At 41.4% G+C, this 24838-nt stretch overlaps 1 protein-coding gene and 1 long non-coding RNA gene across 16 annotated transcripts in view; one reads left to right on the plus strand and one right to left on the minus strand.

The window, feature by feature from the left end:
- Positions 1-24838, plus strand: part of SYT16 (synaptotagmin 16) — a 328233-nt gene that overhangs the window by 263943 nt on the left and 39452 nt on the right. For 7 of the 8 annotated variants that reach the window (XR_008513308.2, XM_054530720.2, XM_054530721.2 and 4 more), the window contains 3 exons: positions 5059-5315; positions 10698-11138; positions 14060-14249. Coding sequence is in view for 7 of the 8 variants with exons in the window: in XM_054530720.2 (XP_054386695.2) it covers positions 5059-5315; positions 10698-11138; positions 14060-14249 (888 nt within the window). In the remaining variant the exon portion in view is untranslated. The remainder of the gene's footprint in view (positions 1-5058; positions 5316-10697; positions 11139-14059; positions 14250-24838) is intronic. The other variant, XM_063715590.1, reaches the window with a different exon arrangement.
- The window catches only part of LOC129049918 (uncharacterized), a 32423-nt gene continuing 28355 nt past the window's right edge, over positions 20771-24838 (minus strand). For all 8 annotated transcript variants that reach the window (XR_008513315.2, XR_008513316.2, XR_008513314.2 and 5 more), the window contains one exon: positions 20771-21059. This is a non-coding gene — a long non-coding RNA (uncharacterized LOC129049918). The remainder of the gene's footprint in view (positions 21060-24838) is intronic.

Raw genomic sequence — 24838 nt, forward strand, 5'->3', positions numbered from 1 at the left:
ATTTAGAATAGTATTTATTGAGCTTAGCAAATCTTGTTCCCTTTTGATAAATACGAAAATGTCACGTACCTGTCCACTGACATTGAGAGTCTGTGCCATTTCTCCCATTTAGAATCATAAAATAAGTTTTCCACATACCTATATAACTCCCGAAGATATTTTGAAGCCTTTCTTCTAATTAGTTTGCATTATGAAAGCAATGGGTATTTTTATCTTTCAAATAAAAAAAGTAGTGTAATAATATTAAATAACCTTTTTCAAACAGCACATGCCCCTGCATCCTTACCTTCAGTCCCTGTAGTTTCTGACACACTCCACCTGCATGAAAATGACTGGGTAAGCAGAAAGTCTTATGTCATTCTCCAGCATCATCATCCTAAATTTACATTTCACAAAGGGGAGGGGATACTCAAAGGTAGGGCGGCCAGCTTGGGATGTTGGGCAGACCTTGTTACAGGTCGTCCCCTCCCTAACATAGACCCAAAGTAACCTGGAGAGAGGATGCAAACAGAGCAGTACCCTATTTCTTTGTGCTTTCCCAAGCAAAGGTCAAGGTATCTATCTGAGTCCTTTATGCCCAGAGCCCTGAATAGACACAGCCATTGTAACAGGGAAGGGTCTGTGAAGTGTATTTGGTAAAAAAGCAAGAGAAAATGCTATGCCACCCACCTTCATGACCTGGTCTCAGTTACCTGAGCTCTCTAACCTTTCCTTCTTTCCTTTTGGGAAGGTGGTCAGTCAAATGAGGGCATAGCTGTAGATGTTCCATGTTTTCAAACCCAGACAGATAAAAAGGAGGGTGCAGAAATTGAAAGAAGATAAAACAGAAGAAATTTTGATTTGAGGATGAGCACAGGACGAGCAGACAGAATAAAGGATTAAAGAGGTGGAATTAACAAAAAGACCCCTAATTTTCAGCAGGAATAACTTGCTATCTGTCATGTAGTCTGACTTATTGACATAAGCCAACATCATGTATTTTATTGCCATTCTTTTTAGCTCAAATTAATAAGTAAAGGCCTTATATAACCGAACCACAACATCAGTGGCCGCTGACACTGTCATTTCCCCACCCCCTCTCTTGGCTTTTCTCTTTCTCTGATGTTACATCACAGCATTCCTTTCTCTCCATTGAGAGGGCAAATGTTAGCTAATGAAAGTTAATAGCAGTTGATTCCCTGAGAACAGCTTGTTTAATCCTAAAGCTAATGGCCCCATTTCCCAAAAGCCCAAGTGTCTGGCTTCTGATTTACACAAATGGCTGATGTTCTGAGAGTTCTGACAACCATTCTAACCCTTATCCTTCCTGGAATGAGCAACAAATTATCTCTTGTCCTAACTGGCAATTCTGAATTTTAGACAGATGGTGATAGAAGAGGTTAAAGAGGAAAAAAATCTACTGCATTGAATGAAGTACCTGTAGATTTTGAAGAAAATCAGCAGGATTTTCATAGAAATAGCCCCATGTCAAATTTTAGGTTAGCAGATGCCATGGAAATGTTAACATGGTTTTTATTGCTTGATTTTTTTTGTTCATCTTTATATCGGTGGATTTTTTTCAGTGGTAAAGAATCATGAAAAGATTAAGCATGCACTCCAGAGAGGAATTTTTTGGTATGCCTAGTCTCTATTTAGCTGTTTTATTCCACTGTAAACATTGTTTTGTAAGATTAAATTTAGTTGTAGAAACAGTTCTTCCACTTTAAAAATGCATTCAAAAGTGTTGGACAGTGAAATTAAAGGGCCAAATCCAAGTAAAATCTGAAACATGAATGAGCTATTGGTAGGTTGTCTCATATTTCATCTTAAGTGAAATCCTTCATTCTAGATTCTGTGGTGAGGCTATTTAGAACCATATTCCAAGCAAGTTCTCTTTTTTCCTGTGCATCTGATTTAGGGTTATTGCACAGTAATTGTCAGTGCATTCCTGATAACATTAAAGAGGGTTTTTGGTCTAAGTGGTCTGGATTGGAGGCCTGTATGCAAGGTCTTTAGGCATGAAAGGTTAGCTGCAGAATAATAGTCCATTTCCTGGGGCTTTTTTTTTTTTTTTTTTCTAGCGGTAACCTTATTTTTGTGTATGGAATAGTTATTCTGAGGATATTTCCTACAAGCTAGATATTATTACTCTGGTGTCCTCAAAACCAGCTCAATTGTCTCCAGAATGTGTACTTAGTTTTGTTTGAGACAGTATATCCGTCATGGTTCAATTGGAGAACTAGAATCAGCAGGGTTACATGCATATATGTACATACAGAATGTATATGTACATACAAACACCTGCACATGCAGGTAGGGGTGTGTGTGTGTGTGTGTGTGTGTGTGTGTGTGTGTGTACCCCAAGAGATTCATTGCAAAGAATGGATTTATATGAAGGTGGTGGCTGGCTAGGTAACAGAAATACACAGCCCCCATATTTGCGGGAAAGGTTGTAGGGAAAGGTAGGGGGAAACTCTAGGCATGAGCTGAAGCTGTAGTTCTTAGGTTAAATTTCTTCTCCAGGGAACTTCAGTTCTCTTAAGGTCTTTCAGCTGACTGCTTATGTAGGATAATCTCCTTTACTTAAAGTCAACTGATTATAGGCTTTAATCACATCTATAAAATACCTTCACAGCAATACCTAGATTTAGTGTTTGATTGAGTAATTGGCACCTATAGTCTAGCCAAATTGACACATAAAACTTGCCATCACAGATGGTAAGCAGAAGTCTTTGTATTTGGGTGGTGATCAGGGAGAGAGGTTTGGGAGTATGAAAAAAGTATTTGAATAATGGGGTTTTATTCCATCAAAGTGGGATATGGACTAAGCAAGTGGAAGAATTTCTCTGTTAAAATAAATTTGGTTGATGTGACATAGTTATGGCCTATAATTTCTAAGAAGCCAGGATACATTTCTCTGACAACAGGCAATTACTTTTGTGCGTGTGTTGAAGGTGTCATGATCTTCTTTAATTTAAAGGCACGGGAAGACTGCTTTATGGAAAGGTGATTCACCTTTCCCTTTCCTCCTCCTCACAACTTGACTTGTACCCCAGATTTGCTTCTCTAATTCATTCCTTGCTTGTCTGTCATGGAAAATGGTTTGTTACATTAATATCATTCTTATGTTTTTCAGTTATGAATAACTTTTCAAGGCTTAATGTAGCTTTTGAAAATTCTCTTATTACTGATCTTGGTATTATCACCGTAGGAGTTTTATGGGGGTAATTTCTTGGCAAAGTAAAATTTTGTGCTGAAATCCTGCTGGGTTGTACACATGTTGATGGATGACCCACTGTTTAATAGGACATTTTACTGTTCGCATATGTGAGGAATGGGTGTGCTAATTAGAGACTTAGAAGAAAATCCTGCTTTATGTTGTAGGTTTTTGCATGTGGATTTTTCCCTGTTCTGTCATTTTGTGTGGCCTGTTTTTAGGATGTTTGCCAAATAACCAAAAGTCTGGATGTAAAAATTTTGTGATGTCCTATAAAAGTGTTTCCAAGGGGTCTGAACTGAATAATTAAGGATAACGAGGAAGATAGGGAACTTTCTCAATGGCCTGCTGTGATTTTACAAAACCCCATATCAGGAGTCTGAAGTTCTGCCCCGAGGATCTGCCTGAAGATGTTTTTATATGGTCTGGTTGATAACATATTTTTAAAGTTTGAATGCTTACTATACATGGGTCATGTACTCTGGTGAACCCCTGTCACCACCACTCATATTGCTGCATACCTGGCTGCTTTCAATGTTTGTTACCTACCTAGACTTTAAAGTTCTCTGAAGGGTAAGTAATAACGCACTGGCAGATAAAGACTATGCAGTAGATATATGTGGCTTACTACCATCCAGAAGCTTACATTCTATTAATAGCTGAGGTATAAGGCTAACAAGGGAAAACAATTGCTACCATACAATGTATATATAAGAGCTTTATGACATAGACTTTGCCAACCCACTCCCTTGTCCTGTCTAAATCTCTAGTTTTCTTTCATCCTGGGATGGGGTCTGCTGGAGGAGAAAAGAGGCCAAAGAGATAAGAGATCCTCAATTTCTCTTTGGGTGTAGGAGGCAAATAGTGGGGGCAGCTATTTCCTAGGAAGACCCTGCCAGCTTTTCCTGATCATCTGAGGACACTCTTGACATGTAGGAAGACGAAAGGGATGAATGGGGGTGAGGGGTGCTGAGAGAGAAAAGTGTGGAGACTGAAGGAGTCAGGGAAGTCTCAGGAGTTGTTGGTGCTTTGTATGGGGAGGGAGGACAGGACACAGGGAGGATCTGAGGGGCACTGTGAGCAGAAATACACAGCTAGCATTTTCATAAACCAGTGAGACCAGAGGAATGAGACATGGTCACTTGGGAAGCAGTGGAAAATGGGGTTGGATGGGTTGGATGAGGCCAGTTCAGGCCAGGCAGGTAAGCAACGCTAATATTTATGGAAGGCCTGCTGGCTGCCAGGTGAATATTATTTCATGTGTCCACAGTGATCTTCTGATGGCTTTTATCATTTTGTAGATAAAGAAGCAAAGATTCAGAGAATTTGAATATTGTCCGGGTTCTTATGGCAGAGACAGGATTTAAACTCAGATCATATCAATCCAAGACCATGGATCAAGGAGGGAACTTTTTACTTGGTAGGGTCACCGAAGCTCTTTGAGCAGAGGGTTATATAGTAAACACTGAAGAGAAAAGGAAGCATGGTAGAGTCGGGAGACCATATGATCTCCGTATTAGATGACTCTTTTTGCTTTCTAGATCCATTGCAGAAGTCTTGTGGTCATTAGCTCCAGCAAAATGCTGTGTTGATTTTATCTTTTTGACATAAATATATAGTCTCTACACTCATATTTAAAAAGTATTAAGCCTTCTGATACCCCACATAATGAGATAATGTTCTTTTTATTTTATGGATCAAGTTTCTTCACTGTATGGATAGAATTATGTTTCTGCAGGTATTATTGGTATGGGTTCTGTTTCTGCAATCTTGATTGTTGTGACTGCAATTACTCAATTTCTCTAGGTAAAAAGGTGTTAAAAAATAATGTGTTTGAAATGGTTTTCTTATTGCAAATTTAGATTTGGATGGAGCCAGCCAACGGCGTTATTCTGAGAATCTCTCCTACGGTGAAGATGACCACATCCCTGCTCACTCACAGTCCCCATGTGAAAGGGGGGATGCCAAACACCACGGCACATCTCACCAAGAGTCCAATGTGGTCCAAAGCCTCAGGCGCCAATCCACAGAGGGCAGCTTGGAGATGGAGACAGCTTTTAATAGCCGGGGATTTGAAGATTCCTATGCCACTGACAGCTCCTCCATGTGGAGTCCAGAGGCAAGTTATTTGTTTTTCATTCTTTCATTGGTTCCCTTTCCCCTTCCTCTCTTTCCACTCTCCTTTCTCATCTCACTAAAAAAAAAAGAACATTTCCAGAAAGGAAGCATTACTTTTATCTGCAATAAATTTTTGTCCAGATGACCAAAATCCCATGCATGTCAATAAAAGAATCATAAATTTCTCTCAAAATGGAAAAAAAAAGGAAAAATGGTAAAAAAAAATAAAAAATAAAAATAAGAATGGCGGCAGAATGGATCCAGGAACAGCCAGGCTTTTCTTTTATATAAAGGCTTTTTATAGACTTAATTTTAAATAATGGAATTTTCAGTTCTTTAGAGGGACTGGTTTATTTACTTCATGGTTTCAATTAAGTGGAGTCTATTTTTATTTAGCCCAAATCTCAAGTTATGATTATTTGATATGAAAATTATTTGAAAATTGAACTAAAATGAAATGGCCTTCCAAGTGAAATTATGCAAGGTATAATGATGCAGATCTTGCACTGTGAATATATACAAAATATATTTTGTGCCTAGGAGACAGCATTAATCAGTAATGGCCCTCTGGCCATTGACACTGCTTTTTGTAGTAAACCTCTGATAAAAGATACTTCTTTCAAAGTTCTTTTTCAGTTAAAGCTTAGTCCAGAATAAATGTAACAATCAGTCCAGAGATGTGGCTGGAGGTGATGATGGTAGTAGCTACCATTTATTGAGCAGTTAATATATGCCAGGCACTGTGATAAGGATTTTACCAAATTGTTTCCTTTTACTGGCTCTTACGGTTATTTTTCCATTAGATAGATCCCTCCTATCATGATTCTGTGACATTGGAAGGCATTAAGGAATGGTGTTTAATACCTAATTTGAAATTAATTTTGATGAAATAAGTCATATACATATATAAACCTTTAATATAATTTGCAGGGATGGGGGAAGGAGGAGAGAGGTGAATGGATTTTATTAGCATCCATTTGAGAAAATAAACAGGATGCATCTCTTATTAGGACTTGGAGTGTCACACATGCTAAATGCTCAAGGTAAAAAAAAAAAAAAAATCACAGAAAACCCTGTTTGCAAGCCTTACTGCTAACACGTTGGCGCGTGTAGGTAGTATCTAAGGACGGGTACACATACACATCTGTGCCCCTGTGTAGATGTCTCTGCTGAGGACCAGAAATGGTGGCTCACGTATGTGGTTTGTGGTTTGTGGCTTGTTAAAAAGCAGCCCTTCATATAGAGGCACCCAAAGCCATTTACTTTATACATTTTATTTAAAAAAAGAAAAAACTCTGCTTACCCGTTAGTTTACTACCAAGCCATATCAAATCCCACACACTAACACTTAAAAAATATTTTGAATCTCTCTCCCAAAAACAAAACAGACCAAACGATTTGCCTGCCTATTGATACTCTGTCTCCTTGGTGATTGTGCTAAGAGGCTTGGAAGTGCCTTCTCCAGGTCACCTCCCATTTACCTGCCTGCTGGAGCTTTAATAGAAGACTCAGTATTGAGGGTACTAAATGTTCTCAGACTCCAAAAATACCCAGACATCTCTGTGCTCCATTCAACCTCCTATCTATTTTGAGAAAAAACTGTAATTTGGTGCTCCTACAGTAGAACTTCAAATCCAACTCGGAGGCAGTTCCCGTAACTGCCTGCTTTGCAGGCTTAGCTTGCCTTTTAAGAATTGATTTATTTGCCTCTTAGCTGTATTGAGAACTCTGTCTTCCCCTGTGTATCTGGCATCAGGAACATATTGTAGGCCTGTTTACTTTAGGCCACACAGATGACATCAACACTATCTTACTAAAACAGAAAGGCTTTCAATTTGACAGAAAATCTTTAGACCTACATGGGTTTTGACAATTTGACACAACTATTCTCATCTTAAGGAAAAGCCCAGGATATTGGAGCTCAAGGAATCATTTATTTTGTCTCAGCAGGAAACTGGTCATGCAGTGTGACTACCTGTTAGGCTGATGGATTTTCGAGCTCTGCTTTTCTCTGCTGGCAAAGGCCTTTGGCTTTTTCCTGCAGACCCAGGGCCTGGCAGGAAAGACAATGGGAGTGTGGCTGGTGATTTTGAGCACACAGGGAGACAGGTGTCCCACTTTTCATCTCTGCTTTCCACTGATTAATTGGTTGGCCTTGAGAAGTTAATTAAAATCTGCCAAATGGGGATAAGAATGAAGAGATTTTACCTTGCAGGAAGGTCAGATGGATTAGTGGTATTAACAGTACCCACATGAGGAGCTCCTTCAATTGCCTGGTGAGAGGTAAAGTGTGTTGAAATAATTAATTGCTATGAAAATACCAACATTCACAAATCTTTTTCTCAAATCAACCCAGGGAGGGGCCACAAAGCCCGGTTTTCATGGGCCACAGCTTGAATTGGCCTATCCAAAGCCCAGCCATTGGCAGGATCTGTTTATTCAGAGGAGCTCTTAGGACAGTCAGGAGCTCTACCCAGGACTCTCTTAGAAACCTGCAGGTGGAGTGAGCATTTATCTGAAGAGATAGCCTGATGCATAAGTGGAGAGAGCTCCTCATTCACTAAAATATTTTTACCTTGGCATTGAAGTTGACAAAACTAAGAGCTATTAACTAACATTAAGAGCAGGGGCCTCAAAGGATGTGAAAACCACAGAGAGTGTGATTCCAACCCCCACCTTCTGTCTTCTCCCCTCTTCATCTTGTGCGCTCTCTCTCTCTCTCATGCTCTCTCTCTATACACACACACACACATATATATGTAGAAATAGTTATGCCTAAAGGTTTGGGGAAGAAGAAAGGAGACTGTATGTTTCAAAATAAGGTTTGGAATTTTGAGTATTGAATATGAGTTAAGGCAGGCCCGGGACTCAAACTGCCAGGGAATGAGTCCTGGATAATCTTGTCTGGGAATGTGATCTGGGCTTGGGGGGAGAGAGCGTGTTAGTTATTTAGTCTTTCTGAGCTTTAGTTTCTTCCTCCATAAAATGAAGATATTACAATACCTACCTCATTGCATTGATGTAAATATTCAAAAAGATAATGTTTCTTAGTTGGGTTCCTCAAAAAAGCAGAGCCTAAGTAAAGGCTTTGTTCCCTACTTTGGGAGTGCAACCCCAGGGAACAAAAGTGCGAGACAAGGGAAGTAAGGCAGGGAAGAAGGGAGATCAAGTATGAGAATACACAGTTGAATTGGCCATCACTCTGTATGGCTAATTGCTTGATCTTGTGTGATCACACTCCAGGAAGCTGTATGAACTGATAGGACAACTGACTATGGGGCAAAAAGTAGACTTTACATATATTGGTGTCAAGCAGGATTCTGCAGCTGTCTAAGCCTTGGCGGTAAACAGAGAGACCAATGATAAGAAATGAGAATTATATTGTGTGGGTAGAAGGTAAGACTTTATTGAGTAGTTCCAGGCTGAAACGATAGGCTTCCCCAGATAGGCTGTGCCTTAGGGGAAGATGGAACATGAGTTAAGGCCAAGAAGATCTGAAGTGTTTAAGAGCCAATTTTTATAGTCTGTAAAGGATTTGATATGGTATTTGGCATAAGAAATAGCTTAGTAGATGTTAGCTATTATTACTTATGGTCAGAAATGCAATACAGAGATGATCAAGAGTAGGCTAAAATAGATGGGAGTTTTAGGAAGAGACAAGGGAGCTTGAGAGAAGATTCTGACTTGATTTTTGAGTTGGCCTAAATCCTTGGAGACTTGCTTCTAATATATATACACTAGTCAGTTGTATTCAAAAGTCTCTATAGCAACCACTTTTATCACTTGAAACTAAGTACCTCTGAATAGAAACACTCATGCATGATTGCATGCTCAGAGGAAAGGATATAAGAAGCTTCACTTATTTTACAAGAAATCTAAATTTTCTTGCAGGCTAATTTGAATCTTAAAAGAAAGGGATATTTATTAGATGTCTGCTGTCTGTCAAGTCCTCTACTTTTTATAACATCCCTACACAGAAGGCACCATCTCCATTTTACAGTTGAGGAAAATAGAACATGAAAAGGATTAAATAACTTGCCCAGTGTCATAGAGCTAGTAAGTGGTAGGCCTGGGCTTCCTAAGGAAATATGAACCCAGAGAACCATGAACTTTCACCCAGACTATGTGGGAAAGTTTCATTTATGGATGCACATTTTGAGGCATTTTATTATAATTTGAAGTGAGATCTCTAAATTAGCAAGGTCTGGTGTTCAATTGCATAAATAAGAACTGGTTTGCAATAAGAATCAGTTCAAAGTTTAGTTATAGGTAAGGATCATGCCTTCAGAGAAAAATAGAATTATTATTGACATTATTTATAATTTTTAGTGGGGTGGTTCATTACAATAAATGCAGCTCAGGTCAGTTTTCCCAGTAAGGTTATCAGATCTGAGTGGCTGCAAGTAAATTGCTACCCAAGGGCGACATTCCATAAAGAGGGATGTGTGTTTGAGAATAGGTAGCACCAGTCCAGTGGTGGGAATAGATATTTATGCAGCCTGGTCTGAGCCAGGTATTTTCATATCAATGAAAACCTCACAACAGCACACCAGCAAGTAGGCACATTAATGTGGATTTTTAAGCTAGAATACCGAGATGCTGGTCTATTTGGCCAGGGTAAAAAAGCTAGTTGGTGGTAGAGTTATGATTTCCATTTAGGTGTTCTGGCTCCAGGCTCAGTGTTGCTGTTTACTAAAGGGCTGTGGAGGTGTCCTCCTAAACGCTTGCTGCTCAAAGTGTGAGCCGAGGCTAGCAGCATCAACATCCCTTGTGCATGTCCCAGAAATGGCAGAATCTCAAGCTCCACTCCAGACCTACTGAATCAGAATCCTCAGATGATTTAGGTCTACATTAAAGTTTGAGAAGCTCAGCCCTAAACCTTTTCTCCCACTTAGATTGAAAATATACTGAAGCATCACCTTCCTGGGACTCCCATCAAAATTCTTGTCTGTAGAAAGCTCTTGCCTGTGGAGAACAGGCTCAGGCTCAACCATCTGTATTTAGGGACACAAGGAAAAGTCGCCTATGGACAATTGCCTGTTGACTTAATTTTAGATTTAGCATCTCAGTTGGTTTCAATGATCCTGGGCAATTGTGCTTTTTGAGAGGCAGTATATATGAAAACACTTTGCAAAAATATAAAAGCTTTAGTTATCCATTCCAAAAACATTCACGAAGGCGCACCATATGCTAGGCACTTTGCCGTCAAAGAATTCACAGTTTAATGCAGCGATAGACCAGTAAACAGACCTATCTGATATAGAGGGAATACACTGGCAGTTAGAAAGCAGGGATTCTGAAGGAGCCCAAAGGGGCACCAACTGGCCAAAATGTAATTGGGATCATCATTTCCATTTCTAATTGTTTCCTCTGCCTGCAACAGGAACAGGACAGGACCAATTTGCAGGTGCCATCTGGGGTCTCAGAGCCCATCTCAAAGTGCGGTGACCTAGATGTCATCTTTGAATATAGAGCCGCCAGCCAGAAGCTCACAGTGACCATTGTGAGGGCACAGGGCCTCCCAGATAAGGACCGAAGTGGTGTCAACTCCTGGCAAGTTCATGTAGTGCTGCTGCCTGGTAAGAAACAGAGGGGCAGGACGAACATACAGAGAGGGCCCAACCCCGTCTTCAGGGAGAAGGTCACCTTTGCTAAGCTGGAGCCCAGAGACGTGGCTGCGTGTGCTGTCCGCTTCCGCCTGTACGCTGCCCGGAAGATGACCCGAGAGAGAATGATGGGAGAGAAACTATTCTATCTCAGCCACCTGCACCCAGAAGGGGAAATGAAAGTGACTCTGGTTCTGGAGCCAAGAAGTAATATAAGCGTGAGTATGTTAAATGGTGCTGCTAATGACGTGGTGTGTTCGAAGACCTGGGATTGTCAGCCCTTGATTTAGTACATTCAGTCTGAGAATTCAGAGACTTTAATTTAATTTTCCATTTGGCTCTCCTCCCCCTTGTAAGCCATGATTTGCACTTCATGGTACAATGGGTCTTTCATGCCTGTCTTCCTGATAACCTGATGGATAAATGCCCTGTCCATTTTAGGACAAGAGGGCAGCAGTGTGGTAGAGGGCATGGAGAAAAACAAGGAAGGTGGCTTGGCCTTCTGGTTTGTGGATAACTGATCCTACTCCTCCTGCCCCCAATCTGCATCATGATGAATCTCAGAGATGGGACTTTCTGGGCAAGGTTCTTAACGGGTATGCTGGGACAGACTGAGATAGCAGCCCAGAACTTCAGCTGCTTCTGAAACCTTTCATTTGTATTACTACAGTCTTCCCTCATACCCCATTTCCCTGCTTGCCACAGGGTTTCAAGGAAAGGTGTCATAATTTACAGGCCTACAGGATGGGCATCTCACTACTGCTGTGGGTTATATGTCATGTAGTATGCCCATCTCCTTTTACAAAACTATGTTAACAGATCAGGGAGCTCTCTAGGCTCTGGGGTCAATCAGTCGTTCATTCAGAGATGTTTACTGTCAATTATGGTATAGGCAAAGTGGATGCAGGAAAGAACTAAGCAGGTGATGCCTCTGTCCTTGGAGAGCTTGCAATCTAGTGGTGGCCAAGTAGGCAAGGAGAGAGAGTGATAGGCTGCTGCTTGTTTAGAGGATCAGAGAAAGTTTCTTTGAGGTGGTGATAAAACACCAGAACTCAAAGCATTGAGAGAGTGACGCTGGTGACGTGAGGAGGATGAGAGTTCTAGATAGACGGAACAGCACATGCAAGCAGTCAGGATGTGGGGTGGCCAGGGGAGGGGGGAAGCTTGTCATATCTGAGGAAGAACAAAGGAGATAGAAAGGCTGGACTGTAGTGGTGGCAGATCCGTCTACTTAAATGTCCAATGATGTCTCAAAATTAACATCTTCAGGCTTGAAATCCTGATTTTTGCCTCCCTAAATCTATTCCACCTGCAGTCTTCCCCATGTTGCTTAAAGGCAGTTTCATTCTTCCAATTGCTGGGGTCAAAAATCTCAGAAGTCGTCTGTGACTTTTCTGTTTTCCACCTGAAATCCTATTGGCTCTATCTTCAGGTACAACCAGAACCTGGCTCTCTGCTGCATTACTGAAATAGCTGCTCAGTGGTGGTCTTTCCACTTCTGCCTTTGCCTCTACAGACTCTTCTGGACATGGGAGCCAGAATGAGCTTTTTAAAGTATAAGCCAGATGACGTCTCATCTCTGCTCAGATCTCCCTTTTTTCTTACTATCTGAGTAAAGCACATCTGAAATGATGGAGAACAGAATGCAATGGAGATCAGAAGGGATCCTGCGTGATAGAGCTTGGGAATGGGGATGATCACACCCGTATTTATGCTTGCTAGGCCCTATGCTGTGTGCTGGTGGCACAGAGTTGAATGGGGAAAATGAGCTAGTGTAAAAGAACTTTGCAGGTGAAAATCTTTCATTCACCAGTTATTTGTTGAGCATAGTTATGTGCCAGACATTAGGCTAAGCACCAGGGACTGAGAGATTTATACGGATTCAGAATTTGATGGGAGAAGCAAGCAGTGAGTGACAGGTGCCACAGCGGGAAGCTTTTATAGGAGCACAGGAGGGGGAGTGAGTCTCACTTAAAAGTAAGCAAATATTTCACTGTTGAATTTTTATCTTCTAGACAGCAGGGTCTGTAAGGCATCTATCACAACCACCTAGCCCTGCCATTTACAAATTGTGTTCCATACAGCCTCGGGTTAGGTAGGGGGGCGCTCTGCAGAAATGTCTGTGGTTTGGTAAACAGGATACTTTCCTGCAGATGGGCAGAATATTTGATTCCTTTTATTGGTTCTAATTATTGAGTTTCTGGTCAGAAATTTGAAGAAATGATTTCAGACATTGAGAAGAAAGGTTTAAGTCAAGTCTAATGCCCTTGTTTCTGGTGGAGGAGATGGTGTTTCGGGGGACAGGATTGCCTGCCCCCACAGGACTGATTCCTACTCCCGTGCCTTGAGGGACAATCAGTGTCCTGCTCAATTTTGCACTCCTCCTCCCAACGTGCCTGTGCCTGGTGGGGAAGGGTAGGTGCTCAGGAGAAGCGTGCCCATGAATAAACGTGACAGAAAGCTCAGGTTCTCCTGGGCTCACTTGGTGCCTGCCAGGTCGCTGAGACCCACAACCCATGTGTTGTCTTTTTTCCTCAAACAGTTGTAAAAGTGCTCATTTGTAATGTAAGTTATTTCTTTAAAAGGCAAAATTTGGCACCTGGCATATATTTAACAACCTTAAGCAGAACTAGGAGCCAAATGTTCTATGTGGGGGTAGACGTCCAGTGGTCATTTCTTTTATAGTTAAGACACAACACCTCCTGTATTGCCATATTCATCAAGGAGCTGCAGAGAACAGAAACAAACCTCAGGCCTGGAGTGGAGGGGTTCCTTAGAAACATCTAAGCACAGATTACACAGGAGGGAATTTGAGTCTATATTGAATGTATTATTAACTCTCCTTGTATCTTAGAGGGTTTGATTTACACTAGTAATAACGTCTTTGTCCGTTTTGTCTTTAGAGAGGAAATATTGAATGGAGACAGCTCTTGAAACAAATATGTCGGTTCCTAATGCAGGGATCTCATCCATGACTGTGCTCCCTGGGCCCATTGTAATTCACGCCGAGTGCGCCCTTAGTCATCTTTGGCAGTCATTGGGGATTGGGTCACAATTTCACCAAACATAATATCGGCTTTCTCTAAAAGAGAGCAGTGCAGCGTGGGCCAATGGATTCTTTGTTGTTCTTCCCCTCCAGAGTGGAGGGTCTCCGCTCAGCCCATCTGCGGTTTCTCACAGTGATAGTACTTCATCCACGCAGTCGCTGTCTCATGGAGGGGCGCCAGAGCTGTTGGTGGGGCTCTCGTACAATGCCACAACGGGGCGATTATCTGTGGAAATGATCAAAGGCAGCCATTTCCGAAACCTCGCTGTTAACCGAGCACCTGGTAAGTGTGAGTCTGTTCTCCCAGCTCTGGTTCTTCCAGAGGCAAGTGGAAAGTCCTGTCTGCTTTCATCTTAGTTCTTTAATTTTTACCATAAAAATGATCTTATTATGGCTTAAGCAAGCTTTCACAAAGAGATACCTCTGTATTTTTAAATGGCTCTCTAATTAGACTTCTTTGCTATCTAGATATATCTGGACATGAAATAGACTGGCCTGTGTGTCTATATTGTTTAAAGGAAAATAATGAACAGCATTTTCAGCAACATAATGTGTATGGGCAATTAAAATCTGCTAATATGTCCTAGGCCCTCAACTTTATTTATTTTTATTTTTTTTTTCCTTTAATATTATTATTATACTTTAGACTCTATGGTACATGTGCGCAACGTGCAAGTAAGTTACATATGTATACATGTGCCATGCTGGTGCGCTGCACCCACCAACTCGTCATCTAGCATTAGGTATATCTCTCAATGCTATCCCTCCCCCCTCCCCCCACCCCACAACAGTACCCAAAGTGTGATGTTCCCCTTCCTGTGTCCATGTGTTCTCATTGTTCAATTCCCACCTATGAGTGTGAATATGCGGTGTTTGGTTTTTTGTTCTTGCGATAGTTTACTGAGAATGATGATTTCCAATTTCATCCATGTCCCTACAAAGGACATGAACTCATCATTTTTTATGGCTGCATAGTATTCCATGGTGTATATGTGCCACATTTTCTTAATCCAGTCTATCATTGTTGGACATTTGGGTTGGTTCCAAGTCTTTGCTATTGTGAATAATGCCGCAATAAACATACGTGTGCATGTGTCTTTATAGCAGCATGATTTATAGTCCTTTGGGTATATACCCAGTAATGGGATGGCTGGGTCAAATGGAATTTCTAGTTCTAGATCCCTGAGGAATCGCCACACTGACGTCCACAAGGGTTGAACTAGTTTACAGTCCCACCAACAGTGTAAAAGTGTTCCTATTTCTCCACATCCTCTCCAGCACCTGTTGTTTCCTGACTTTTTAATGATTGCCATTCTAACTGGTGTGAGATGATATCTCATTGTGGTTTTGATTTGCATTTCTCTGATGGCCAGTGATGGTGAGCATTTTTTCATGTGTTTTTTGGCTGCATAAATGTCTTCTTTTGAGAAGTGTCTGTTCATGTCCTTTGCCCACTTTTTGATGGGGTTGTTTGTTTTTTTCTTGTAAATTTGTTGGAGTTCATTGTAGATTCTGGATATTAGCCCTTTGTCAGATGAGTAGGTTGCGAAAATTTTCTCCCATTTTGTAGGTTGCCTGTTCACTCTGCTGGTAGTTTCCTTTGCTGTGCAGAAGCTCTTTAGTTTAATTAGATCCCATTTGTCAATTTTGGCTTTTGTTGCCATTGCTTTTGGTGTTTTAGACATGAAGTCCTTGCCCATGCCTATGTCCTGAATGGTAATGCCTAGGTTTTCTTCTAGGGTTTTTATGGTTTTAGGTCTAACATTTAAGTCTTTAATCCATCTTGAATTGATTTTTGTATAAGGTGTAAGGAAGGGATCCAGTTTCATCTTTCCACATATGGCTAGCCAGTTTTCCCAGCACCATTTATTAAATAGGGAATCCTTTCCCCATTTCTTGTTTTTGTCAGGTTTGTCAAAGATCAGATAGTTGTAGATATGTGGCATTATTTCTGACGGCTCTGTTCTGTTCCATTGATCTATATCTCTGTTTTGGTACCAGTACCATGCTGTTTTGGTTACTGTAGCCTTGTAGTATAGTTTGAAGTCAGGTAGTGTGATGCCTCCAGCTTTGTTCTTTCGGTTTAGGATTGACTTGGCGATGCGGGCTCTTTTTTGGTTCCATATGAACTTTAAAGTAGTTTTTTCCAATTCTGTGAAGAAAGTCATTGGTAACTTGATGGGGATGGCATTGAATCTGTAAATTACCTTGGGAAGGATGGCCATTTTCACGATATTGATTCTTCCTACCCATGAGCATGGAATGTTCTTCCATTTGTTTGTATCCTCTTTTATTTCCTTGAGCAGTGGTTTGTAGTTCTCCTTGAAGAGGTCCTTCACATCCCTTGTGAGTTGGATTCTTAGGTATTTGATTCTCTTTGAAGCAATTGTGAATGGGAGTTCACTCATGATTTGGCTCTCTGTTTGTCTGTTATTGGTGTATAAGAATGCTTGTGATTTTTGTACATTGATTTTGTATCCTGAGACTTTGCTGAAGTTGCTTATCAGCTTAAGGAGATTTTGGGCTGAGACAATGGGGTTTTCTAGATATACAATCATGTCATCTGCAAACAGGGACAATTTGACTTCCTCTTTTCCTAATTGAATACCCTTGATTTCCTTCTCCTGCCTAATTGCCCTGGCCAGAACTTCCAACACTATGTTGAATAGAAGTGGTGAGAGAGGGCATCCCTGTCTTGTGCCAGTTTTCAAAGGGAATGCTTCCAGTTTTTGCCCATTCAGTATGATATTGGCTGTGGGTTTGTCATAGATACCTCTTATTATTTTGAGATACGTCCCATCAATACCTAATTTCTTCAGAGTTTTTAGCATGAAGGGGTGTTGAATTTTGTCAAAGGCCTTTTCTGCATCTATTGAGATAATCATGTGGTTTTTGTCTTTGGTTCTGTTTATATGCTGGATTACATTTATTGATTTGCATATATTGAACCGGCCTTGCATCCCAGGGATGAAGCCCACTTGATCATGGTGGATAAGCTTTTTGATGTGCTGTTGGATTCTGTTTGCTAGAATTTTATTGAGGATTTTTGCATCAATGTTCATCAAGGATATTGGTCTAAAATTCTCTTTTTTGGTTGTGTCTCTGCCAGGCTTTGGTATCAGGATGATGCTGGCCTCATAAAATGAGTTAGGGAGGATTCCCTCTTTTTCTATTGATTGGAATAGTTTCAGAAGGAATGGTACCAGTTCCTCCTTGTACCTCTGGTAGAATTCGGCTGTGAACCCATCTCATCCTGGACTTTTTTTGGTTGGTAAGCTATTGATTATTGCCACAATTTCAGCTCCTGTTATTGGTCTATTCAGAGATTCAACTTCTTCCTGGTTTAGTCTTGGGAGGGTGTATGTGTTGAGGAATTTATCCATTTCTTCTAGATTTTCTAGTTTATTTGCGTAGAGGTGTTTGTAATATTCTCTGATGGTAGTTTGTATTTCTGTGGGATCGGTGGTGATATCCCCTTTATCATTTTTTATTGCATCTATTTGATTCTTCTCTCTTTTTTTCTTTATTAATCTTGCTAGCGGTCTATCAATTTTGTTGATCCTTTCAAAAAACCAGCTCCTGGATTCATTAATTTTTTGAAGGGTTTTTTGTGTCTCTATTTCCTTCAGTTCTGCTCTGATTTTAGTTATTTCTTGCCTTCTGCTAGCTTTTGAATGTGTTTGCTCTTGCTTTTCTAGTTCTTTTAATTGTGATGTTAGGGTGTCAATTTTGGATCTTTCCTGCTTTCTCTTGTGGGCGTTTAGTGCTATAAATTTCCCTCTACACACTGCTTTGAATGCATCCCAGAGGTTCTGGTATGTTGTGTCTTGGTTCTCGTTGGTTTCAAAGAACATCTTTATTTCTGCCTTCATTTCGTTATGTACCCAGTAGTCATTCAGGAGCAGGTTGTTCAGTTTCCATGTAGTTGAGCGGTTTTGAGTGAGATTCTTAATCCTGAGTTCTAGCTTGATTGCACTGTGATCTGAGAGATAGTTTGTTGTAATTTCTGTTCTTTTACGTTTATTGAGGAGAGCTTTACTTCCAAGTATATGGTCAATTTTGGAATAGGTGTGGTGTGGTGCTGAAAAAAATGTATATTCTGTTGATTTGGGGTGGAGAGTTCTGTAGATGTCTATTAGGTCCTCTTGGTGCAGAGCTGAGTTCAATTCCTGGGTGTCCTTATTGACTTTCTGTCTCGTTGATCTGTCTAATGTTGACAGTGGGGTGTTAAAGTCTCCCATTATTAATGTGTGGGAGTCTAAGTCTCTTTGTAGGTCACTCAGGACTTGCTTTATGAATCTGGGTGCTCCTGTATTGGGTGCATATATATTTAGGATAGTTAGCTCTTCTTGTTGAATTAATCCCTTTACCATTATGTAATGGCCTTCTTTGTCTCTTTTGATCTTTGTTGGTTTAAAGTCTGTTTTATCAGAGACTAGGATTGCAACCCCTGCCTTTTTTTGTTTTCCATTTGCTTGGTAGATCTTCCTCCATCCTTTTATTTTGAGCCTATGTGTGTCTCTGCACGTGAGATGGGTTTCCTGAATACAGCACACTGATGGGTCCTGAGTCTTTATCCAATTTGCCAGTCTGTGTCTTTTAATTGGAGCATTTAGTCCATTTACATTTAAAGTTAATATTGTTATGTGTGAATTTGATCCTGTCATTATGATGTTAGCTGGTTATTTTGCTCGTTAGTTGATGCAGTCTCTTCCTAGTCTCGATGGTCTTTACATTTCGGTATGATTTTGCAGTGGCTGGTACTGGTTGTGCCTTTCCATGTTTAGTGCTTCCTTCAGGAGCTCTTTTAGGGCAGGCCTGGTGGTGACAAAATCTCTCAGCATTTGCTTGTCTGTAAAGTATTTTATTTCTCCTTCACTTATGAAGCTTAGTTTGGCAGGATATGAAATTCTGGGTTGAAAATTCTTTACTTTAAGAATGTTGAATATTGGCCCCCACTCTCTTCTGGCTTGTAGGGTTTCTGCCGAGAGATCTGCTGTTAGTCTGATGGGCTTCCCTTTGATGGTAACCCGACCTTTCTCTCTGGCTGCCCTTAACATTTTTTCCTTCATTTCAACTTTGGTGAATCTGACAATTATGTGTCTTGGAGTTGCTCTTCTCGAGGAGTATCTTTGTGGCGTTCCCTGTATTTCCTGAATCTGAATGTTGGCCTGCCTTGCTAGATTGGGGAAGTTCTCCTGGATAATATCCTGCAGAGTGTTTTCCAACTTGTTTCCATTCTCCCCGTCACTTTCAGGTACACCAATAAGACGTAGATTTGGTCTTTTCACATAGTCCCACATTTCTTGGAGGCTTTGCTCATTTCTTTTTATTCTTTTTTCTCTAAACTTCCCTTCTCGCTTCATTTCATTCATTTCATCTTCCAGGGCTGATACCGTTTCTTCCATTTGATTGCATCGGCTCCTGAGGCTTCTGCATTCTTCACGTAGTTCTCGAGCCTTGGTTTTCAGCTCCATCAGCTCCTTTAAGCACTTCTCTGTATTGGTTATTCTAGTTATACATTCTTCCAAATTTTTTTCAAAATTTTCAACTTCTTTGCCTTCGGTTTGAATATCCTCCTGTAGCTCGGAGTAATTTGATTGTCTGAAGCCTTCTTCTCTCAGCTCATCAAAGTCATTCTCCGTCCAGCTTTGTTCCGTTGCTGGTGAGGAACTGCGTTCCTTTGGAGGAGGAGAGGTACTCTGCTTTTTAGAGGTTCCAGTTTTTCTGTTCTGTTTTTTCCCCATCTTTGTGGTTTTATCTACTTTTGGTCTTTGATGATGGTGATGTACAGATGGGTTTTTGGTGTGGATGTCCTTTCTGTTTTCCTTCTAACAGACAGGACCCTCAGCTGCAGGTCTGTTGGAGTACCTGGCCAGCCGTGTGAGGTGTCAGTCTGCCCCTGCTGTGGGGTGCCTCCCAGTTAGGCTGCTCGGGGGTCAGGGGTCAGGGACCCACTTGAGGAGGCAGTCAGCCCATTCTCAGATCTCCAGCTGCATGCTGGGAGAACCACTGCTCTCCTCAAAGCTGTCAGACAGGGACATTTAAGTCTGCAGAGGTTACTGCTGTCTTTTTGTCTGTGCCCTGCCCCCAGAGGTGGAGCCTACAGAGGCAGGCAGGCCTCCTTGAGCTGTGGTGGGCTCCACCCAGTTCAAGCTTCCCAGCTGCTTTGTTTACCTAAGCAAGCCTGGGCAATGGCGGGCGCCCCTCCCCCAGCCTCGCTGCCGACTTGCTGTTTGATCTCAGACTGCTGTGCTAGCAATCAGCGAGACTCCGTGGGCGTAGGACCCTCTGAGCCAGGTGCGGGCTATACTCTCCTGGGGCACCGTTTCCTAAGCCCGTCGGAAAAGCACAGTATTCGGGTGGGAGTGGCCCGATTTTCCAGGTGCCGTCTGTCACCCCTGGAAAGGGAACTCCCTGACCCCTTGCGCTTCCCGAGTGAGGCAATGCCTCGCCCCTGCTTCAGCTGGCGCACGGTGCACTCAGCCACTGACCTGCGCCCACTGTCTGGCACTCCCTAGTGAGACGAACACGGTACCTCAGATGGAAATGCAGAAATCACCGGTCGCTCGCGCTGGGAGCTGTAGATGGTAGCTGTTCCTATTCGGCCATCTTGGCTCCTCCCCCCGGCCCTCAACTTTAAAGAAAAAGAGCTCTGGCTTTGGAGTAAGGCAGATCTGGGATTGAATTCCAGCTTTACCTACCACTTAACCACTAGCTTTGATCTGATCCTGTGCAATTTATCCCTTTTCAGAACACAGCTAACTCATCTGACAAAAAAAGATATTAATAGTACCTTCCTGATGGAGTTGTTTTGGAGTTTAAATGAAATGATTTATTTAAAGCATTTAGTACCATGCCTACCACATAGTGAACGCACAAGAGATGTTAATGGTTGTGGTGGTGACAGAGAAAGGAAGTAAAGGAGGCAGATCTGGGGCAATGCAGGACTGGTTCTCCAGGGGAACTGCCACTTTTGAGATTGTCACTGGAAAGAGGGGTTCAAGGTATATCCCCAGAGCTGCAGTCCAAGGTTCAGAAAGCCAGACTCAAAAAGCTGCTGTTTTCAGTTGCCTCAACAGCCTCTCACCACCTAGGAAGTTAAGAGATTGAACATTAGAAGCATGCTGTTAAAAAGTTAGCTTACCTTTTTATGATCTTGTTTTTCAGCAAAAAAGCTTGAAAGGGGGGCAGGAAGATGGTTTCTTTTTTGCTTCTGCCTTCTGGACCTCATGCAAATACACCTAATTGGAGGACTTAATTTGGATCTGGAATGCTAGCTGCAAGAGAGTCTGAAAATGTTGTTGAATTTCTAGTCTTTCAAGTCAGGAAGGTAAACTAGAAGGGAGTAGAGTGGAGGGATAGGGAGCCTGCCCACCATGGGCACCAAACTGTTATTGAAAGAAGGATGAAATCAGTATATTTGTGGCAGGCTGAAAGAGTCAGTGGACTCAGGCCTCATGTATCAGCAGCAGGTGAAGAACTAGGAGCACCACTGGAAGAGAGTCATCTCCTACAACTGAATCTGGGCTCTCACTCTTTTTTTTGCCCTTAACTGTGCTGCAGCCCACAAAGGATCTGTGGAATGGGGGTATCTTGTTAGTCAACTTGTATGAAAACCATTAGGGCAAGTTAGTAAGGAATGCCCCAGCACTTTGGATAACAGAATAGACTGGGTTTATCAGCCATATTCTATGTCGACACTCAGAGCCACATGAGGGCTATTCAGAATGCATAATAGATGTGTATTAATAATTGCATAGCTAGAGTCTTTTTGCTAGATACCAATTTGTTTTCCAGAATAGCTCTGAATTTACTAGAGATCTGTCTGGATTTACTACTTTGCCTTCTGAACTTTTGCTAACCTCTTTTCCTGTCCTTCTGAGATCAGGTAAAGTCTGAACAATTTTTTAGGAACAGGGTAGAGATGCAGAGAATGATGGGGTTGTGGATCACACAATCATGGCCTATTCAAGTCCATGCTGGGAAGCTTTATTTTGTATATGGAGTGGTACCAGGCAATCCAGAGGAGAGGTACATCATGGTGCTTGAGAAAGTACCAGCTGGAGGCCAACAAACCAAGGTGCGAATTCAGGCTCTGCCACTTATTATAATAGTTGTGAGTTACTGGCTGGGCACCGTGGCTCAATGCCTGTAATCCCAGCACTTTGGAAGGCCGAGGTGAATGGATCACCTCAGGCCAGGGGTTTGAGACCAGCCTGGCCAACATGGAGAAACCCCATCTCTACGGAAAATAACAAAAATTAGCCAAGCTTGGTGGTGCACGCCTGTAATCCCAGCTACTTGGGAGGTTGAGGCCAGAGAATCGCTTGAACCCAGGAGGTGGAGGTTGCAGTGAGCCAAGATTGCACCACTGCACTCCAGCCTGGGCGACAGAATGAGACTGTGTCTCAAAAAAACGAAAAACAACAAACAAACAAAAAAAATGTGTTGCGAAACTGTTCCGAGTCTCAGTTTCCTCATCTATAAAAAAGGAGTCAGTATAGTATATACTTTATAAGTTTACATACCTGTAATACATGCAAAACTATGATGTTGAGGATGGAACTATTACATCTTAATGAATATCTACATAAATATACTAAAGATGAAATTCTTGTAACAAATATTTAAAACCAAATAGAAAAAAAGGCAAGTCCTAATTTAGAAATTGATTTTATTCCAGAAGTTTAAGTCTATTTGGCATTTAGTACATGATTTGCCATAGGCATAGTGTTGCAATAAAACTTAAAATGTAACTGACATGTTGTATCTTTGCAACCCATGGAATAGAAAACAATGCTGCTGTGATGCTAGTAATTAAAATAGAAACCCAATAGTGAAGACAAAAGTTTTTTGTCTCTGTAGAATGCTGGTACTTGAGGAAAAGCCAGTTTAATTAGGAAGGGATGAGAAAGTAGAAGTTCTTTTGTGGAGCTTCTGAAAGGGACCTCTTGGAATTTTCAAGGGCTTTAGATGTCGACGGCCTTGGTTTTTCATTATGTCTCGCTTCATTATGGCACTCACACTACTTTGACAGTTACATGGCAAGCTTGGGATACATTTTTAGTTCCCATATGGAAGAGAACAAGAGAGAGAAAGAATGAGGGGACACGAGTTTTATGAGGTAACTGAGAAGAGTTGGAAGGAAGAGGGGGAGAAGAAGAGAGGACAGGAGCCAGGAGAGGAATGGAGCTGTGAGTGGGGAAAGGCGGAGGCCGCATGCCAAGTGCACCGCACCCCACGGCAGAGGGAGAGCCGGCGGCAGCCCGGGGCCTGCTGCAGAGTCCACCACAGGGTCGCCGCCGGCCAGGGGAACTTGTACCACTGAGGGCCACGACAGCTTGTGGTTGAGGCTCTCGGCTCAGGTGCAGTTACCTCCTCCGTGACCTCAATCCTGCCCAACGGGGCGGCCATGATCACATAAAGAATGGTTCTTAGGGAAGTGTGAAGGAAAATAGGTTGAGCCTGAGTGTTAGGAACTTTTCTTCTCTTGAATACTGTTAAGGTTTTACATGTTGCTGGAAAGAGAGACAGCGGCTAGGATTTAGAAGTGAGAATCTTTTTGCCTCAAAATATATCATAAAACAAAAGGCAACTTTGAATTCACCAACCTGACCCAGTTAGATAATCGGATATTTTTTAAACTTTTCCTCCTAAAAATAAGACAGAGGAACTGAACAAACAGTAGATGAAGTTCTTCTCCTCTGTTGGGGTCTTAGAAGAAATAAGCCACTGAGATAGAAACCCCCTCCCCTTCTGAGGTAAAATCCTTGGGCGAGAGGGTTCCTTTCTCCGATGGGCTGGAGCTAGTGGGGGCAATAATAGAAACGTGAGTCTCCGCCGGCTCCAACCAGAGCCTCCACTGCACAGCCCCCAGCATGGCTAAAATGAAAAATTTGCACCAAGTATTGGTGAGGATGTGGAGAATACATTCTTGGTGCGAGTGTAAAATGGAACAACCACTTTGGGAAAAGGCGTAGAAGTTTTTTTTTTTTATAACACTAAACATGCACTGAGAATCTAGCCGTTACATTCTTGGGCAATAACCGGTAAGTCAAAAAAGAAAAAAAGACCCATACAAGAATGTTTATAGCAGCTTTATTCATAACGACAAAAACTAGACAGTCCTTACGCCCATCTAGAGAAGAGTGAATAAGCAAATTAAAATATACTTATATAATTGAATACTATTCAGCAATAAAAAGTAATAAAATTAAACTTAGGCATTCAACAGGATGGAGGAATCTCACAAACTTACTGAGTTACCTACTGCTTGATTCCATTGGTAAGAAATTCTGCAGTAAGCAAAACTATTCTATAGTGGAGAAAAAAAGCAAAGGAGTGGTTGCGTCAGAAATGGTATTGGTGCTAGGATGTACTAGGTAGGGACATGAGGAAATGTTCTGGGGTGATGGGAATATTCTGTATTTTGTTATTCTTTAAAATTTTTTATCTATATGTTGATAGGGATGTGAGTTAAATGGATGTATGCATTTGTCAGAAGTTGGTGAATGGCACTGAGCTTTGTACACTTCACTATAGGTCAATTTTACCTTAAAAAAGAACTGTAAAATATTAAACTCTAGCTAATGAAATGCATGCTGAAATTTTTAGCATTGAAGAGCAACAATGGCTACAATTAAAATGGATTAATGGATGAATAGAGGCACAGATATGTGAGAAAAAAATAAAACAATTGAAAACTTAAGGTGGTGGGTATATGGACCTCCACTGTACAATTATTTCAAATATTCTATATATTTTAAATTTTAGGTATAAAATACTGGGGAATACAATCTAGTGTGGTATGAAGTAGATAAGCTGGGTCAAGTTGGTAAAAATAAAATATGAGGCTTAGCCATGGATAGG

Source organism: Pongo abelii, chromosome 15 (assembly GCF_028885655.2).
Source record: "Pongo abelii isolate AG06213 chromosome 15, NHGRI_mPonAbe1-v2.0_pri, whole genome shotgun sequence".
Classification (NCBI taxonomy): Eukaryota; Metazoa; Chordata; class Mammalia; order Primates; family Hominidae; genus Pongo; species Pongo abelii.